We start from the raw sequence: 21564 nt of genomic DNA, 5'->3' as shown, positions 1-21564 counted from the left end.
TTCTTCATCAAGAACATGTTTTTATATTAACATAAACATAGCCCCTTATTAGCAGGGGGTTGTCAGTTTACATTAGATTGACGTCCACATCATCATTAGTGTTCTAGCTGAATGTACGATAAATCCATTTACAATGGTTCGCGTACAGTTAAGAGCAAGGAGAAAAATAAAAGCTTGCTTATAATCAAATGATAAAATCACATCCTGTGGCAATTGTGTTGTACTATTACAGGATAGCTTAAAAAAACATTCAGAGAAAATTGCACAGAGAGACCTTTCTGGAAAAAAGCAATTGTTCATATGATTCTAGAAGTCTGTTTAATCCCTGGAGCACTTTACTGAATATTCATGTGCTTTACTGTTGGTGGGGAAAATATTGGCCTTTATGAAGTGGTGTAGTGTGTATATGTATTGTAAATATTTAAAAGGACACGCCAGCCATCATATGCCTTTCAATTAGAGGGCATTTTTTGAATATGAAAATGCATGCAGGGATTCAATAAATTCCCCCCATGTATTTCCTTGCAAACCCAGCTTTTTTTGCATACCTCCCATATCTCTTTTGGCCCTAAATTCTTAATCCCCCTTTCCGCCTATAATATCCCTATTAGTCTTTTAAATGCCTTTCTCAGTAACATAAATAATACAAAATAAAAAGTGGGCCACACACCCTAAAACAAAGAGATATATCTCCAGAACATACATTCCAACTTTTCTAATGGTCAAAAAGGGCTACCTTTGTTTTAGGGTGTGTGGCCCACTTTGTATTTTTATTATTTATGTTACTGAGAGGCATTTAGAAGACTAATGTATTTTATTTACCCATCAAAAATGTAAAATTATAGCAAATAGGTATATTATAGGAGGAAAGGTGGATTAAGAATTTAGGTCCCTTCTAAAGACCTTTCTCCCACTGTCCACTGTGTTGGGCAAGAGTTCCAGGGGGGTCTAACAAGCCACCTGTGTGCATGCGTAAATTCAAACTACTGCAGCTTCTCCTAAAGGTACATACTTGTTTTAATTATAGAATGCATATTAAAGTACTTCCTAAGTATTGTAAAATGCATTCTTCGTTGGTGGGGCTGCATGGGAGAGAATATTTTAGGTATTAAACATCGTATGTGTATATGTATGTAAATGTGTAACATTTGCATATAGGTTACATATAAATTTATAATAGCCACGCTGTCTTTTTAAGTATTAAGTGAGAATTATCCTCAGAACTGAATGAGAAGACAGAACAAGAAACCTTGTGTTTTGGTTTTTTTACCTTAGTCATGCCTCTTTTCCTGATACAAGAAACATTTAATTCCAGAGTTCCTGCTTTTGGCTCAAGGCCTTTGACCAGCTGTGTAAAATATATTTATACTGCTGTCTTCCTGCCAACTGCTGAACTCACCGAAAATTAACTTTAAAATGAAAATATTGCATTGTCTTTGTTTTGTGAGCTATTAAAAAACCCAAAGAAAATGCAGTTACTAGACCTTATGAAGAAAGGAAAGAGAGAGATACAGAGAAGTATAGACTTAGTTATGTTGGTAGAATAAACACCAAAAAGATCAAAGATAAAATACTATAGGGGAAGAAGTATATAGGGATCAGCTCTCGAGACATATTGGTTTGAAGCTGCCCCCCCGCTGATACCAACAGAGCGTGTTCACAGCACATTACTGCAGGGTCACTAACTAGTACCATTATTTAATATGCAGGGGTAAGCAGCTGTTGAATATTTTTTTCTGATGAAATACATGCATCTGAATATTGAAAACGATATCCTGGAGACGAAAAAGCACATTAAATTGAGTTATCCTATTAAGCTCATAATTAGCATTGTGAAATGTGCTCCAGTTACAATGAATTTTAAACGGTTTAGAATGTGAGGATAGGGGGCGAAGTATTTTCTCCATGACGCTATAATTTACAACCCTAATGATCCCTAAAGCATTCTGTGCTGCTCACTCTGCATTGATAGCCTTGGCAGTGAAATGGGGTTGAGTAGATTCTCTTAACCCTTTCCAGTTCCAGAGAGATAGGCAAAGTAGCATATCCTGGCCCCTATACCGTGACTGTAGCTGCCTTATTCAGAAGAGGGCTTCAATACAAAAAAGCTGTGTTTCTATACTACATTTCATTACTCTCTTTTTTTTTGTTTGCCTTTATCTATTATGTAAACATTGACTGTAAAATTACAGCAGGAAGAAGATATTTGGCAGACGTTTAATATTTTGGTAAGCCATCATAGAGGGAGCAGTTTACAGTTTTAGCAGCTGTAACATGTTTAAACTCAGTTTGTAATGGGATCTGAGCATGAATATTCCCCATGGGTTCTGTTTAGCTTCACTGCTGGCTGACTGCCAAACCTTGGGCTAGAAAGCCTTGTTTACGACCCTTTCGCACACACCATGTCAGATCATGCTCCATTAATGAATTTTATCTGAAACGTAACATATCCTAAGTTTGTATTTTGCATGTCATAGTTCTGGGGGCAGTCCTGAAATATTTATTAATACATCTTAACCTTCAGGATAAGTTTCAGGATATGGGCCACCATTACTGCATTATAATGTTGTTGCACTTGAAGAGGTTAAATGTTTTGACAGCACTTAATGAAACCGGTTTTACGATAAAAATCTTAGTACGCAAATTCTTTTCTTTTGGTCTTTTTGAGGCTGTGAGTAGGCATGCTACGCATTGAATGTGTTATTTGTGAGAGAAACTTTGGCTTTACTATAATAATTAATCTCAGAAACAACACAAAATGTTCTGTATAAGTATAACAATGTAGGTTTTTTTGTTAGAGTCGCTGCGTTGTGCGTTAATCCCAGAGCAAGTCGTTAATCATGCCGAATGCATTAAAAAAAAAAGTTCATCATTGAAGTCGAGACTGAGATTGTAATATAATCCATCTCTTCTAATTATAACACAGCTATGTTGTCCTTTAAAACCAAGAGCTAAACTACGACTGGAAAACAGATTATTAAAATGCATATTGTTTGATGTGTCATTTTAAAAGAGATTTTAGTTGCTTTGCAATGAAACTTCTAATTGTGATTACGTTTTTCATTTGGTAAATCCCCCTGCGGTCTTTTGAAAACTCAGCTCATATTTTGGCTGCAGGCGCAGGCAAGCATCCCACTTGGAAACTGTAATTATTCAGGTTTCATTGCTTGTTTGATAAATATTGGCACCCATGACCAAGGATTACCTGTCATAGGTATTGTTACATTTTCCCAGGTCTTCATGCCCTAACAAAATTATTTTATCTTTGTTATTGATTCAAAATATGTTTGAGTTTGCAATTGCTTTGTCTACATTGAGTGTACCATTTCTTTTCTGTATTCTATTACCTTCTATAAGAAGATACAATATAACCGGTATGTCCTGTAGATTATTTCCAAAGTATTATTTGGAAAGACAGAACGGTTAACCAATTTTCAGCACGTTGGGAGTGTTAAGCGAATAGTCATCCGGTGTACCCCCTCTAATTTTTTCAAGAGGGAGCTGTTGGAGGTATATTCATGGGCAGGGCTTTACCAAGACTTTTTACGGGGAGTTGTGATCTGTCAAAAGTTATTTATGTAACCTCTGGGCATAAAATAAGATTTTACCAGATCCTAAAATGTCTACTGTCAATATTATTGATTATTGACTGCAACTAAATAATGTTGTATGTTTGCTACCTTTTGGATTAAAGTAGCATTAGATGCCCACTGTAATGATGTCCGTAGAACAGTTATTGACCTTAAGATAGTATCAGAACATATGGAAGCAGGGATAATTGTCTGAAACAAAATTTACCAGGTTACCTTCTTGTGAGCCACCAGTTAATGATACATAGGACTAGATTCCCTGATGTTCCTTGTGCACTTAATTCTTTTGTGTCCACAATGTATGAGCACAAATTAATCTCCATCTAGGCCTTGATAGGCCTTGATTTCCTTCAACTGCACTATTTGTCAAGTTGCCCCTAAACAAACTAGGTCGTCAGCATGGCATGACCCAGTTGTGTTGGAGATCATTTTTTTTGGTTGACATTTCAAATTGTAACCATATGCTAATAAAAGCTTGAAGGTGCATTTTAAAGTATACTTTACTGATACTTTAAATAAACTGACATATTGTTTTCCTTTACTATCTAGATTAATCCTGCCATATGAAAGGTTTATTAAAGGAGAAGAAGACAAACCACTGCCACCAGTGAAACCACGGAAACCAGATAATGTCTCCCAAGAGGTGGACAATAAAACCAAACTGTGCAACACAAAGCTGATTAAGAAAGAAAACCAAAAGTCAAAGAAAGAAAAAGATATTTCAGAAAAATCTCAGGATGTATCTGAGGTAAGATGTCACCTCTAGACGGGTTGGTTTAAGAGCAGTTTTGAAATGATTCCTTTTAAACCTTTCAGATTGGGAAGCCACTTATTACACCTCTCTTTCACTTAAATGCATAAAAATACGATGTCAGGGAAAAATGTATGTCCTTTAGAGATGTCTATACCTGGGGAATGTCCTGGTTTCCCCCCCTCTAAATGCTATCTGGAGCTAGCACCACCCATACACGTTAGCTCACGCCTCACGTGATACTACTTTCCCAGAAGAGTTCGGGTTAGCCTTCCCTGTGAAATATGTATGTATGTATGTATGTATGTATGTAGATGTGTTACACGCATTACAGAGGAGTATGATAGCGGAAATATACCACAGTAGAACTTGACACCCTTCCTCATAAAACGAAGATCATTATTAATGCATAAACAAAAGGCCTTAGTTGAAAATACTTTAAATGTCAGTCAGTAAGCATAACAAACATCATACAACTGACATTTTTTCTTTAAATATCGGCCCTGCCTATGCCATTGGAAGTATTTTCAAATATGTCTGTAGCTCTAAGAATGTCAGTATTATCTCTAATGTCAAGGGTCAAAAACGTGATTGCTCAAAAAAGTTATGTGGCATCCCCAAAAACACACTTGAAAAAACCTGCCTATGAAGGACTGAATACAGTCAGCTTTCCTTTACTTTCACTCCTGTTGCAAGTAGACGGCTGAAGTGAAAATCAGTTGTGTGTTTTTGTAAAATACAATATTTATCCGTTAAGCTTACTTTAACAAAGTGCCTAGAAAATGCAGAAAATCAACATCACCAGTTCTAACAGTTTCCAGTTTTCTGTTATAGTAAGCAGATGTCTTTTTTACTGGGCTGTTGTTTTGTTTTCATTTTTTAATTCAATCTAACAATGCTAATTGACGGCTTCTTCAAATGAGGACACCACTGTAAAAAATATATTGGGGTTGATTCACCAAATATTAAATTGCCACTAATCTATATCCTTGAATTTCTATATGATGGTGTTAGTCTGATTTAGCATAACTTACGTACTTGATTTGTTGTACTGCTTCAGACAAAAAAAATTAATTGTGATATGTGAATTTTGGGGGGGGCTCAACAATAACTGAATATATTCTGTATTATTATTATAATGCTTTTTATTCATTTTCTTTTTTACATGTATATTAATATATATTAATGAAACAACTATTACATTAAATGTTATTTGTAATAATTATTATTTATTTATTATTAACTAATTAAATCACCTATTGCCATTTAAGAAGTATTTCTCAACTAACACACAAGCTAAAACCTTATGCCTCCTATAGAGCATTTCACACCCTTATAAAGTTAAAATTATTTCCCTATGGACTGGGATTGTAGATTATAAACGTTTAGTATCTTTTAAATTTACTGAGAAAGTGTGTCTTTTTGCAAACCAGTTTAGTCTAATTCTTGGTTATTGTCCCAAAATTCACCAAAGGTGTTGTTGAACAGAAATAAATGTCGAGATTAAAGCTTTCTAAAGTATTACCTGATTTTTTGTTCTTTTCTTGCTTGACTGACTGGTATTTTCATGTAACTGAATAAGCTCAAGAGACTGCTGATTGTTAGATACTAAATTAAAGTACTAATGATGGCATTTTGACTGAAAAGAGCTGTTATTAAAAGAAAAAAAAATCTCCAGCAAAGATCACTAAAAGACTCCAACTAATAGGAAATACTAAACTCAGAGGGGTATTAAAAGCATCAAGTACAGAAAGACATCTTCAAAACAGTTGTGAATCATTAGTTTCTTTACATTCCCTTTACTGCGACGATCAGCCATACAGAATTTAGATAATATGCTTCTTGATGTTGCCTTGATGCCTCTTATCTTAACTAGACAAGGAAAAAATAATAAGAGCGCACACAATGTTTTGTGATGGCTCTCTAACAAAAGAATGACAGCAACTTTTGTAAAAGCCTGTCAGTCTACTGTATTTCAGATTCATTCTGATGACCCTAGAGTTTGGGGGTTACTTGACTGCATTATAGATTGAAAAAGATTCAATTGTGAACTCAGGAGTTATAGATAGAGATATCATAAGCTGCTGTCTACTTGTGGCTTGCAATCCAAGTAACAAAGAAAAAAAAGAATATAATTGTGTAGTCGATGCTACATGTATAGTTAACATTAACACTTGTATTCAGTTGTAGAATACATTAGCAATACAGTATATTTATTCTTTAGGAGCATAGAACACATTTTTGTAAACCTGTGAACCTATTGTTCTGCAAATTTATGGAATATGTAATTCTTTGGAGAATTGTTTTTCTTAATACTTATTCTGGCAAATTGCTATATTTTTGATATATTGAAAATATTTTATGGCATATTAAATACTACCAAAATGTTATACATATAAAGGTTAATTCCTCTGGTACTATTAATTATAGTTAATATAATATAATGTATCTGATATGACCCCTCAAAAAACATCATTACCCGTGTTCTGAGAAATGTTGTGAATCTGGGTAATTTATAGGTTCATAATAAAAGCAGAAAATAAACAATTCACTGAGCAAGAAATTAAATTGATTAAAATGAGTGTACTGTGCACTCACCATAAATTATAGTGCTCGGGTTATTTGTACTTATAAGCTTCACTGATCAATATCTTTGCTTTTGCTTGTACTCTCATTTCACTGCATTAAGGGTATAATTGTGCTTTTTTAGTGTTTTAGTGATTTTTTCCATTTTAGAGGTACTTATTGGAGTACAATAATATCCAATGTTTAAGCTGCTTAAACGTGTTTTCTTTTTTCTATCTACTCTTTTTAGTTTTCTGGAGTTGTAGGAACATGAAAAAAAAAATTTAATTGTAGGGTTTGCTCACTAAGCAGTATGTTGGGGATATTGTGGGTGAGATGAAAAAAATCAGTTGGATTATAAAGTCTAACAGCTACTTATCCACTATTATCTGTTTATAAATATTGTTGTGTATGATTAAATCTTAATAAATATTTTGTCTGATTATTTATCTATATTATGTCCCATATAGGAGACGACAGAGGGACACGATCACCTGGAAGTGGAAGAGAAAAACTTGTCTCATGCAAGTGACTCTGAGGATACCAAGCCATCTACAGACTGTTCTGAATCAAAGAGTGGTGAAGTCAAATTGTCTGCATCCTTGATAAAGGAGGAGCTTGAAGATTCAATCATTAACAATGACCAAGTCACAGAAGAGAACGACCAAGACGAGAATCCCAGTGACTCTAAATGTATTAAAGTAGAAATTATTAATTCCAGTGAACTAGATGAGCACTCACAAATTTCCGATGAAAAATCAATTATGAAACCAGATCAAAGCAAACAAGGATTTCCAGATTCATTGGAAAATGAAACATGTGATGAGAATTTTAATATATTTCCCCAGATTCAAGTCCAAGTCCAGCATGAGGTCCACATGGAAGAAGAAAAACTACCCAGTATACCAGATTATATTGCAAATTGTACAGTAAAGGTGGACTCACTTGTATCTGAAGACCTCAAAAATCCTTTGGACAGCAACATATTACAAAATGCACTTAAGCAAAATCCCAAAGTTTACTTGGTTCAAACTCTCGACGTGCTTAAAGAAAAGGATGTTTCTGCATCTTTGAATGAGGATTCCTCATTTGGTAACACACCCTTGCTTTATTCCAGGGGAAATCCAGGAATCATGTCTCCGCTGGCAAAAAAGAAACTGTTATCTCAGGTTAGTGGGGCATCACAGTCTGGAAGCTATCCCTTTGGCTCTCCACCTCCATTAATAAGCAAGAAAAAATTAAGTACAAAAGCTGAGGTATCTTCACCTTTACCACAAACTCACCAGGTATCCAATTCTGAATCTGTTCCTTTAAACAGACCTTCTGTGATACAGCATGTTCAAAGTTTTAAACAAAAAAGCCCAGATGACAAGAATATTAATGACATTTACAAACCCAGTACGTATAACAAAGTAGAATCTTACCGTTCTGATTTCTCCAAGCATCATCAAAGTGCACTTGCTGAATCATATGCGTTGAAGTCGAGCATGCCCGACTGCAAGGACAGAATGACAGAAAAAAGAAGTACACATCATTCTAATGTGCCTAACTTTCTGGCAGAATTCTATTCCTCACCACATTTGCACAAACTCTATAGACATACAGAGCACCATCTTCATAATGAACATTCATCTAAATATCACCCAAGAGAGATGTTTCGAGAATCTGAAAATGTGTTATCTCCACACAAGCACCATGAGAAAATTCATTATCATCACTCCTTGCACCACCAAGACAAACACAATACATCAGATAACATAGATGACCAGCCAACCGATTTGAGCCTTCCCAAATCTGCACACAAACTTTCCTCGAAAATTCCAGGATCCAGCACTTCTCATCTGTTGGTCCAACAAGAAAGTAAATCTCAGAATCACTTTCAAGTTCCAAATAGCAAGAGCATGGGTGCCGAATGTAACCCAAAAGCCTGTAGAGTATCACCTATGACAATATCTAAACGGCATCCAGAATCCATTCATAGGCCTGTCAAAACACACAATGTAAGACTTGATAATTCAAGAAAGGTGGAAGCTTTGGTCCACCCGATCACTATTGGAAAAACAAATAGTCAAAACTTTGGAATATCTAGAGTTCTAAAAAGAAACTTGGATGATATAGACAGTCCTGTCTGCGAGAAGAAAATACGAGCCGTCTCTCCTCTAAGTTTACCAAAGGAGATGTCTGGGAAAGAGACATTCACAGGTCAGGATGGTGAAAGCAGCAAATCTGTGCATGATGTTCATTCTAGTAACATGATGGAAGGCCACAAATATCCTTTGTCATCACCTATCTTTCCCGGAATCTATCCTGGAGGCCTATGCGGTGGGCTAAGTTCTCGCATACCAACCACTTATTCTCATCCACTCCACTACTTGAAAAATCAGACTATGCTTTCACCTCTAATGCAGCCATTAGCCCTTCATTCCTTAATGATGCAGAGACAATACCTGGCTAACTCCACTAACTCCCAACAGCTATACAGGCAACTGGCTTCAGGTTCATCTGTAGGGTCTTCATATGGAGACTTATTACACAATAGCATTTACCCCTTAACAGCAATCAATCCACAGTCTGCTTTTCCTTCCTCCCAACTTTCATCTGTACATCCTAGCACAAAACTTTAAAGTTCTCTATTACCAGTGGCAAATGTTAAATATTTTAGCTACATTCCTTGCTCAGTAAAAAAATATTCTGCATCAAAATATTGTCTATGTGAGCCACACCATAACTTGTACCTTCCAACCTAATATGTTAGAGGTAAGAACTGGGTTATATTTCAGTTCCATACTTTTTGGCTTGAATAGTACTTTCATATACCTTATAAACGTACTATAATTCAGACTTGCACATGTGATTTTTAACACCTATGGAACTAAAGAGTTTTTTGAAAGCTGACCCTTAAGTGTTAGACAAGTGTTTGGAATGCCGCTGGTGCAAATATTGGATGAATGAAAAATATACAAAGGGGTAAAATGTTGACTTCTTGTTTTAATGTTGTTGCGTTGCTTTTTATTATTTTTTGTTGTTGACTGTTAACCCTGTGTGTGCCAGAGTTGAGAGCAGCATATTGCAATCTGCTGCTCATTTTTCTGGTATGAGAAGGGTTCAAAGTTCAATCAATGCAATGTATAGTTACAGGTCAATCAATATATTAAATTTTAACACTATAAAGACAGAAAGGTAAACACTGTTCAATTGACTGTACATATCTGCTCTTACAAATATCAGTGTCACTGTCTGTTCGCCTAATTTATATGGATTAATCTTTTTCAGTTGATTCTGTGCTTTTTTATTATTATTTTTTTTATTAAACAATATTATATTAACTGCAAGGTCATTTTTGAGAGGCTATTATTTGTGTGTCTGTTAAACCATGATGGCTGATCAAACATCTTTTTGTAACAGTATTGTTTACGTATTCAAAATTGTCATTTGAGAGATTGTCCAAAGAGAATTAGTATAATACTGAGCACACATTTTGGCATGCAAACAAAGCCCTAGTTCGGAGAGATTTTCCAGTAATGCAAAAAAACCCAAAACGTTTTATTTCTTGAAACCTCGTTTCAAGCTAATTAAATGACACCTAAGAATAATCAAATGTCTACAGCTTTTCACTGTTATGACTGAGCTGATCTTAAGGCAACAATGTCATGGCACATAGATCCAGTAGCCATACCTGGGTAAGTCTCAGGTTTGACCCAACTTCCCAAACATATGCAAGAGCAAAATTATAAAATAAACTAGTTTTTAGGAGAGGCTGTATGATAGCAGGAACAGAAGAGCACATTATTAAAAATATATATATATATTTGCTATACAAAATTATTTTTCTCTACCCTGCTTAACATGTCCAACACATAATGTGTCTTTTAAACACATGGCTGCTGTAGAAATATTTTTATTTTGGTCATGTTGGGACTGGTGCTAAATTTACCCTTCCTTCTAAACTGGGTGAGGGAAGCAATTTAAGATTTCAATTCTTATACAGACTTGAGCCCCATAGGTGCCCAGGAAATGCATACGTTACACATTTTTCTTACAAAATAATGCTCACAGCCTGTGATTATATATATATATATATATATATATACACACACACAAACACCAACATTATTGACATAGTACCCATTATGTACATGAATAAAGAGACGGGTTTATAAATGATAAAGTATTTTGGGGAAAATGATTATTTTTCAGTAGGGTGAATTTGTCAGTGTTTTTTGTCCTTATTATTGTGTGTAAACTTAAATCTGCTATTGCATAAATGCCAGGTCTTTCAGTATACCTGGCGACTATGCTAAACAGTCAATTGTCATGTAACAGCTTCATGTAACATTATTATGTAACATTTGATGGCCTGTGTGAAGATTACCTTGTGTGAGACCCAAATCATTAAATATAAAATGTTCAAGCAAGTAAAAGCCAACATTTTCATACTGTGGGAACTTCCTACCAGCAACATATTCTGTCCTAGGTGACTTCGCCTAGCTCAATGGGTCAGTTTCAATGGAGATCTGTGATCTCCCAACCGGCCCACTCACACTGAGGAGGACTGTGATGTCATTTCCTGGTGCTCCTTTCTTCACCATGTGGGAGCCTGGGATAGGTTGAGGTCAAGGAGGCAAGGTTAGCTACACATACCAACGTGGCTAGCCTTCATTACATGACAAAGGGGGTTGAGAGAAGATAGAGCCAAAGGATATTTCCCACTACTTGTAGAATTAAGTATTGCCCCAGAGCCCTCATAATCAGCTGTGATACTTGTTGCTCCCAGACAAACAAGGAAAGTTCCCAAGTATGCTGTTTTTATTTGCAAAAAGACCGCATTGTGTGGGTAAATGTGAGTCACTCATCACACTGTAAACTTGTGTCAAACTCACACTCCGCTCCCCTAAGAACACACACTCTGTATTGTAATACCATTGTGTATTAAAACAAAATTCATTCCTTCTTAAAAGTAACACTTATTTTGTCAGCAATTAATGTTCTCAGCTAGCAGCCGGTTCATTTTTTAATCCTCTCACACAAAATATAATTGCTGCCACTTTACTTATTGGTCCCAAGGATAAGGTTGTTGACATAACTCAAAGAGTTTTCTTGACAGCAAAGCCTTTAATAAGGTGTAAATCTTTTAAAATATGCATTAAGAATTTTGACATTAATTTACCTCTGCATTTTAGCATTTGATTGGGTTTTATGTTCCCACTAGGAACGGTTTATGAGATCAAACATTGCAGCTACAAATTCTTTTACTTGGGTGATCCAGAAGCTTGTAATCTCCTAGTAACCTAGAAGCCATGTTTCTTTACCACCTATTTATTGTTCTTATTTCCAATTGCCCTTAAAGAATGTTGCACATAAGTGGGGGTGGCAGAAAGCCTAAAAGATTTAATGAGTAGTCTATATTTATTTTAAAATACTCTTGTTAATCATCATACAAAAATCTCACTAGAGGATCAGCCAGCCGTAATGAATCCATAACGCTTCAGTAGAGTAATATATAAAGATGTTTGATGGTCTTCCCCAGTGTGCAGTCAGATGTAACTGTGAACATAATAAAACTACTATCAATGACTCTGTAATCAAATGATGAGCCTTTGGAATGTTTCTACTTCCCTTGCAGTAATCAAGTCTTAAAGTATATGTATCAGTAAAAGGATGTCTTTGGATCAGTAGATATTATTGGAATGCTGTAAGTCACTGCATGGTGATCTTTAGAATCTTTAGAAGTGGTGTCTTTCGAAACAACCATTATGATATTAACTAATCACAAGGTTAAAATTCTTAACAATCAAAAAGCGATGGCTAGATAAAAAATTGACAAAAAATGAAAAAGCAGCCTAAAGTGTAAGTTACCCAAATATTTATATTTTTAAAAAAATATAAACCAGTTGATTATATACGGTATGCTCATTACACCTCAAGTTTGAGAATATATCTAATTCTGTCTTGAGAGCCAAGTTACTTCTTAAAATCTATTTCAATTCCATGCTATCATTCGAGCATTCATGTATAACACGTTCCAGATTCGATTTTGAGAAACACATTAGACATGATATTCACTTGTGGTAATGATCATCACATCTATGAACAAGGCATCTGATTGTCCATGCAGGCAAAAGAAATATACACAGATATTCTATATTCGTGACAAGGCTTATGGGGGTATTTAGTAACATGTCAGTAACATGCTGGTATCCCTTAGCAACATTATGTTAAAATGAAACATTTTGGTGCAATTGGAATGATTGTATACCAATGCAATTTGTGTCAGTTACTTTTTTCTTATATACTAAATACACCATTCATTCAAACTTTGCATTATGCCTAATACTAAAAAAAACACAACTATACTTACCATGTATAATAGTAAAGTCCAAGAATAATATATTATTTCCTTCCCACTATTGCTTACTAAGAGTTTCTCTGTTTGTGTTCCACATCATTTCCTGGGGCCTTGTTTTTCCAATGTCCTTTACACGTTAACAGTCAATCAAGAGGCAATGATGCTTAATAGAAATGATGATAGGAATGTTTTTGGTTTTTTTCAACAGATAAGAAAAGGAAAAGCCATTGTAGTTAATGTGTTACATGTTTTGTAGTGTTAGATCTAAAATAGCCCATTAGCTGCAAAGTACTAGTTAAAAAAAACCATAATATGTAATATGACATTTATTTATGTTTTCTGAACTATATTTTTGTTTGACAACAACCTCTTACTACTTATTAATCCCACAGAGCCATTTTGCTTATAAAGAATGCATCCAGCCCAATTATATAGGCTAATATAGGCTACCTAGGCAGCTAGTTTGCATTGGGTGACTACATCAGCCATGTTTTCCAGGACACATATAACTTTCAACTACCTGTGCCAATCAGGGTCATGTAAAAACTATGCCTGGAAAACATGGTCAATGTGGTCCCCTAAGCTGTGGAAGGGGGTGCGCTTGGGTTTCAGAGACCCTAGGGCTAGCCCTGCCAATGAAGGCCACAGGGTGTTTTATTATGTGCGATTTGAACAGTAGCCTACATGTTCTCTTTACTATTATTATTATGCAGTGCTTTGTCTTATATATTCTATATCGTATGGCCTAGTTTTGTCATTTTTAAGACAAACGCATTTAACAGAATTTTTGATTCTACACTTCAGTTTTAAAAAAGTGCTGCAGAATATGATGATACTTATATAAATCTATAACTAATAATAATGTAACTACAGGTACTACATTTAGGATATTCTAAAAATATATTTTTCTATGCCAACATCTTACCTTTGAAAAAAAACCAAACTATTATTTTAAAAATGCTAATGTATTGTCAACTTAAAAGTCTATTTATTTGAATTGTCCTTGCAAACAAGCATATTTATCAGCAGCTGTTTCTTGAAAAAACTTGTGTTTTCAAATCAATTCTCTTCTCTCATATAAATTGTCGGGTAGACATGTTTAAATTTGTTATAGGTAAAGAAACATGCACGTGTAGTGTAACCATGCTACCAGGACCTGAAACAGAATAATCCATCAAATATATAATAAGATTTATAAGGATTTAAAATACCAAAAATTGTGTAGTGCTGCTACAGCTGGCTTTGCACATTGACAAAAGGGGGTTCCCCCGAACATTTGTGTGCCAGTTATTTGTGCTTCTGCCCTATATTTCTAATAAATGTAGTGCTTTTTGCATTTTCACCAAAAAGCTAAGTGTACTTGACTTCTCTTATTAAAAATTCCTCTCTCAATAATAAATTGTTCACAACAGCATGGGAACAAAAGTGAAATTCCATTTTAGTGATGGAGTGCAGGAGGAACTTAGAGAGATACAATTGTTTTTCAACGGTTGCCAACACCCATGGTACACAAAGAGTTAAAGCTATACGTTCAATTGCAACATAAAAATTCTCAATTGGACCTAGCTACTCGATTAAGGAGGTGGTGTGCAGCCTGACATTGCTGGCAAATTTGTCTTTCTTGCTGCGGAAGTGCATAATGTTCTCTATAAATACAACAGAGAGAATTAATGTTCTGCTCCTGATGAGCGTCATTTCGGAATTTGATTATAAACAGTCGACCACTTCTCTGTTTGAAAGGTTGCAATCAGTGTTAACGGACATGTTTTTTTTGCTTTTATTTCCTTCTTTATTATGTAAATGAATGTTTCTACCTGAAAGTGTTCCCAAATTGGGTTATAGATACAGATTTCTAAATTAAAGCTAGTTGCATTAAACCCCAGTGGATTATTTGTTTTAAAAAAAAAATGGGAATCTTGGAAACAGTTCAAAAAGACAGTTGAATTCTCTCTCTGGGCTAAGAGCTGATTTAAATTTTTTTTTTTTAAAAGGGGCTTTGTTTGCATTGTGTGAGTTCAAGAGGATTTAATATTGAATTGCACAAGCTTTTTGTGTGCAATTAAAGCATTGTTATTAGGTAGGCTTGTCAAGGAAACTCTGAAATCTAATTGGCATAGTCCATAAATCTATGAAGCATGTTCTCTTCCAAGAAATGTTGTAATACAAAACTCTGCTATGTTAGTGATTCATTATGAGCTCTGAAGGTTGCGAGATAAAACATTCATACAACCTCTGGCAAGGCGGAGAACAGTTTGTTTTTAGCGAGCTGAAATCACAAACAGAAGACCAGCTGATGTTCTGAGAAATCATATCCACCAAAGCAGTCACACAAAACGCTAAAAATATATTTTGCCAGGCAAACAAAATGATCCGAGTTTTACAAAAACAAGTTGAAGCAAACCAAATATGTTTCAATTTTCCTTGCCTCATCAGGCAGTGATGTATGGACTCTTTAAAGTACTGTAACATGGATACTAATTTCTCAGACGCATACAGTATGACGCTGCCTGCTAATTCTCGCTAATTGTTCTGCTTTCTCTAAACGTGATTAATTTCTGCTTAATGGTGTTTGCTGATCATTGTCAAAGTGACAGGAGTGTGTTTTTTTATTTATTTTTTTATACGACCGTGGCTTCTTCTTTTTTTGTAATATTCACATAGATTTTTGCTTCAAACATAAAACCTCACTTTTATTATTTGCTGTATGATTGTATTTTGATTGTTAATACAGATGCCTCCATGTGTAATAATCATAAAAGCACACATACAGTGTATAGAATATGTGCAAAGTGTGCAAATGCACATACGTATGTATATGTTTGCAGCCATATAGAACACACAAACACAAGCATTTATAGCCTAAAGATTGTACACGTTTTAAGGATATCTTTGCAAAGAAAAGTGTTGCTGCCTACTTTGTAAAGTTCTAAATTCCATTTTTACATTTCATGTTCCAAAATATGAACTGTCACAATTGTATGTAATGGGAATTTTATGTGAGTCACTGCATTATTATTTTTTGCCATGAGCACTTAAAAGAAATTGCTGTAAATGTATTTGATATTTACTTGGATTTAAAAGATATGTTCAAATATAGCTGGCTGTGTATACTTTTTGTTTAAAAAAAATCTAAAAATTTTTTGTTGTAAATATTGTATACTTATTGTGATCCAAGTTATGTTGCTTAAAAGCATTGTAACGTGAATATTTGTATATAATATGACGGCCCAGTAATGATCTTGGTCAGATTTTCAATGAAAGGTTATTGACTAACCTTAAGTCAAAACACTATCACAAATAAGCTGAGCCAGAAATACTCAATTTTTGTATTTTTCCAAATTGTACCTATCCAGTTGCTTTTTGATACTGTATTATGTGCCAATAGTTTCCCAATCACATAGCAGGCATACGATATTTTGTACTTTTTGATTCACTGTAATATTTAATAAAATGTTACTATGAATTCCTAATGTTTTGTTCATTATTAAATAATTGATCATTGTGCCCTGGAAAACTGTAACTGAATTATTCATGTTAAATTCCACCATAAAACAACCATCCTCGTATTCAGCAGGTAGATCTATAAATATAGTTATACCTAAAAACTCAGAATTTGACTCCTGGTGAAGAGCTGCTTTCTTGGGTCTCAAGGTCGCTTCGTCCATTTTCCAGGCAGGTGGAATGGCATATAACAATGCCCAATCCCCACTTACTTTCACTCAATGTACATACTGTTGGGGGCTAGCCTCGAGTTAATACTGGACTAGCCCTGCTTACACAACCAGCTAGATGATGTCACCGCAATTTGATGATGTGACTTTTAGATACTAACTGGAAATACCCATTCCTTGCCACTCAATTTAGTAATGCCAGAACATTGCTACATTAATCTACCTAACCCAGATTAGAAGGAGGATGAGGCCTACAATCCAGTTAATCCTAGATATGCATGTTACAAAGGGCCAGTCCAGATTCTACTAAAAAGTTGATAAAGAAAGGGAGAGAGAGTTATAACATATAGAAGCCTTGTCACCATGGGAAATTTTAGTCCCAAGGTACGTGTCTTTCTGTCCTCTCCCCCCGTGCCATGCCCCTTTCTGTGGGGTGCCTTCTCTTCCCTTCTCATTCCCTCCTCTGTGCAGTGTCTTCTCTCCCCTGCACCCTGCCTCCTTTCCCCTTCTCTTGTGCAATGCCTTCCCTGTATGGTGCCTTCTCTTTCTCGCTCCCCTGCCTCATTTCTCTACTTGAGAGGAGGGGGGAGAGAGGAAAACCAGATGGCAGCACCACAGTGGAGGGAAATAGACAAGAGTGAGTTGACAAAGTGTGTGTATGTGAAAATGTATGGTGTTGGGGAGTGTATATGAAAATGAGTCAGGGTCCTACCTCAGTTCCTCATCATCAGCAGGGGTCTCCGTCCGATGGAGGAGTCGTAGAGCGTCCGGGGCTTCGTCCGCGTACCACATGGCTTGGTTGGACCACCCTGGCCTACATTAAGCCACATCCACGGGCTCCAGTGCGGCGAATGCAGGGAGGATGGCAATGGAGGCGTGTCCTGCACTTCAATGATGCAGGGGGCCTGGCTAGGAGCGGGGAAGAAGTGACAGATAGGTCACTACTCCATAGAGGTATACAGATGAATGGGAGGATCTCTGAAACTGGTGGGAGGAGCTATCTCCTGGCGGGCTATTTAAACCCACAGCTCCTATGCCTCATTACTTGATTGTTCTAGTCCCTTCCTGAACTTTGCTGATAGCGATTTGCTGATATACTCATTTTTGGATTCACTGGACTTTGACCTTGGCTTGTTTATGGACTTAGTTGATATTTTCCTACCCCAGACCACGGATTGCTATACGGTACTGTTTATGCCTTTTTGCCTACTTTTACTGTTCAGTGGAATAAGGATCATTGCTGTTAATCTAAACACTGACTTTGCATCTGCTATTCGCTTGGTGTCTCTCTGCGCTACGCTCCAACTTTACACACCTGACAAGCCTTTTGTGTCATTTGACTGCTCCCCTGGCTCTCTCTACAGGGAGCAGGAGGCATTCATTCATACACATCTTGCACATGCTCAGTAACACACCTATGCTACTCAATGGCATATGAGTGTTGATTGAAATCAATGGGAGCAATGGCAGCCAATCACATTTACGCTGTCTGAACACTAGTGTTTTGCTAGCATGCACACGATTGGAAGCTGCTAGTCATGTATTTTAATAGAGCCCAGTTGTTGGGACTAGACTGTTCCATTAACATAGGCAATTTTTTTTAAACCGCCCAATACCATGATGCATATTACACTACAAGAAAAAATGGCCTGACTTGAATTCTCACAACTATAGAAAATAATGTTTTTAACCTTTCCAACATAAACACATTGTTGTGACAGCTCTTTCTACATAGTATTTTGCTGGCCAAGAAACTTTCTTAAAAACATTAGCTTTTTGAAATGTTGCTGAAATATATGCAAAAAAGGACATTAAATGGCAGTAACCCACTTGTTAATGCCAAAGTTGTTATTCAAAAAGACAAGCAAAAGATTGTATTTAGATGAACCTTTACCATTATACGTTGCCAAAATGGTGCTCATAATTTCTGAAAATTGTAACATTGTGAACATCATCACCATTCGCACAATATGGTGAATAGAGTGTGGCTCAGGATAAACCACAGCTTTAATATATGACCCAAAATCAAGCTCAAAATATTAATGTAAGAGATACATACATGTATGGTTAACCTCTTCATTATGAAGGCTGTTTTATAGGAAGCTTTTTACATTTTTTTAAGCAAAAAAATTTCTTCATCACAAACCTAAATCATACAGTGCTATTGTTCGGTGGGAAAGTGGGGTTATGCCATACTTAGATTCAGAGTTGCCTCTTTCTAACATCTGCTTTTATTTACAGATATGTCATTTAAATTAAATGACTGACTTTTTAAAATATCTTGCTGCTTATGGAAGCAGCAAACACATGTAATTCATCTTGCCATGTACATTTTTAAAGATGTTTCACATTTTACAAATTGCTTGTATTTCAAATCTGAATCTTGCTGAAACTCTTAAGCACAGAGAGAAAATAATTTTGTTAGGGTAGAAATCAGGCCAATGAGCATTCATGTTCCCAGTAAAAATAAATATATATATAGGTATAGGCTTAAGGTATAATGGAGTTTGATGGAGCACAACCACATATTTCACTTTTGGGTAGGAACCGTGAGACCTCTATTACTACAAAACCTCTAGGATATAGAGGTTTCATAATAATTACCTCCTAATGCCCCATGCCTAAGATCATCACATAACTCCAGATAACACCCAAGTTCTCAATGTTACACTTGTACCTGCAACAAAGTAAGTTTTCTTTATTAATTTAAATAAATATAAGTAGTTATTTTAGTAGTACAAAGTTTGTCAAAAAGTTTGATTTGCTCTTCCCAGGGCCATCTGAGAAGATGAAAAAAAATAAAAAAATCAGCTGTGCATCTAAAGATTTTCAGTGGCGTTTTGGCAAGCTCTGCTGCTTTATCAAGCACACACATATCTCAAGGAAACACTAAAGTTTTTCAAGAAATAGCAACTTACAACCATTTTACTCAGACTATAAACCCATCTGTTTAACAGCAGTAACTTGCTTTTAGAATCTCTCTGTAGCTGTACTATAGCTGTATATTAGATCATGCAAACTAATGCTAGCAAACCAGATACCTCAGAAATCTAAAAAAAGAATGGTGAGAAAAAAATGTATATACCCATATTAGCCAATGAGAAAACTAGTTGAAGTCCATACTACTTATTGGGCAATCACAGAAAAACACATAAAGTTCCACAAGCTTATTGGACCTCAGAGATTTCTCCAGAATGAATGAATGAGAGTTTCCATCTGAAAAAGAGACATCTGAAGTCCTGATAGCTTACGTAAATGTATAGCATTTTCTATGTTGGCCCAAGAAAAAGTATCGACTTCACCGGAGTCAATGGTGTGCTATCTAAATGGGGCAGAGAGAGCTTGGCACACCAACCAATAGAGAAACGTTTGAGGGATCAGGGAAGGGAGAACGTCTCTGAGCCCAAAATATGTTAAGAAGAAATCACTAGATCTCTAGTATGCAGCACTATGGTTATAAATAAATTGTCAATTCCTGGTAAAATATTGCATTCAGTTCCCAATATGGAATACCTAGGAGGAAGAAGGGGGGCGGGGGCCTTGTGAGTTTATAATCTATTGCCAGCAAGAGAAATATTCGACAAATGTTTTACTTTTTAAAAATGTTGTTTTTGAATTGCAGTCCAGAGATTTTAATGGACGAGAGGGACCAGTTGGAATGCACACAAACATATCCTATCTCACACCTTTCATTAGTGGCCGGATAGGTTTTCTGTAAAAGAAATGTGGCGTATGCAGTTTAGAGAATACGCTAAATCATTTTGAAGCATAGAATTCATGGTATTCTGACACAAAAAGCACATTTACAAAAGCCAGTATCTTGATTAACTTAAATTTATGCATAAACTAGCATAAATCAGTTTACATGTCACCACATATTTAGATAATGTTTACAACTTCCTTGTACTTTCTTGCTTACACATTTTGTAATAGCAGCAGAAATGGTTTTAGATGTTAACCGTTTGTTTCATAGTCCAAAGAATTCATATGAAATATAATAATTCAAGTTAAAATGTAAAGGCTTGTTGGATCTCATTACAGTTCGACTAGGCTTATTCTTACAGTGCCATCTTTCCAATAGGGCAATAGCAACTACAAAGGAGAGGAAACTGAGACGGAGACCTGCACTCAGGATGAGTAGCTCCGCCGTGTAGGTCTTCCTTGCCGAGAATTCCATAGGCAGCCCGGTAATTATAGTTCTTATTCACCCAGTCACATGCCAAGACACAGACTCTCATTTATTGAAAGTAACACAGGTATTTATACACATCGATCAGGTGAAATACAATATCTTCCACTCCCCCTGTCCAGGATAAACATTCAAGCCGTCTGCCTGTCTTCCTTCCCTCTGGCCCTCTGCTGTGAAATCTCCCGTTGTACAGAAAACAGGGTTCCACCGGGTCCCCCTGATCGGGTAACCTCAAATCCTGTATATACAGCATACTAGGATTTATGGAGGAGCAACACACTTTTTTTTGTTTTTTTGAGTGGCCGAGCAATCGTGCTCTTCTCATCATCTACTGTTATTATTATTATCTTTTATTTATATAGCGCCAACAATTACGCAGCACTTAATACAATACATATATTCAAGGGGTATGACAAGACGAGAATTGACAGACTAAGACAAACCGATACCTT

General features: G+C 35.9%; 1 protein-coding gene across 3 annotated transcripts in view; it reads left to right on the top strand.

The window, feature by feature from the left end:
• LOC149298999 (AT-rich interactive domain-containing protein 5B-like) overlaps positions 1 to 9530 on the top strand; it is a 126537-nt gene extending 117007 nt beyond the window's left edge. For 2 of the 3 annotated variants that reach the window (XM_089486929.1, XM_089486928.1), the window contains 2 exons: positions 4140 to 4338; positions 7377 to 9530. In XM_089486929.1, coding sequence (XP_089343055.1) covers positions 4140 to 4338; positions 7377 to 9530 — 2353 coding nt within the window. The remainder of the gene's footprint in view (positions 1 to 4139; positions 4339 to 7376) is intronic. The other variant, XM_089486930.1, reaches the window with a different exon arrangement.
• Positions 9531 to 21564: the final 12034 nt, after the last annotated feature.

The sequence above is a fragment of the Sceloporus occidentalis genome, unplaced genomic scaffold (genome assembly GCF_023333645.1).
Source record: "Sceloporus occidentalis isolate IW3139 unplaced genomic scaffold, rSceOcc1.0.p SCAF_30, whole genome shotgun sequence".
Taxonomy (NCBI): domain Eukaryota; kingdom Metazoa; phylum Chordata; class Lepidosauria; order Squamata; family Phrynosomatidae; genus Sceloporus; species Sceloporus occidentalis.
Note: the sequence above shows the minus strand (reverse complement) of the source record. Positions and strands in the feature narration are given on the sequence as shown.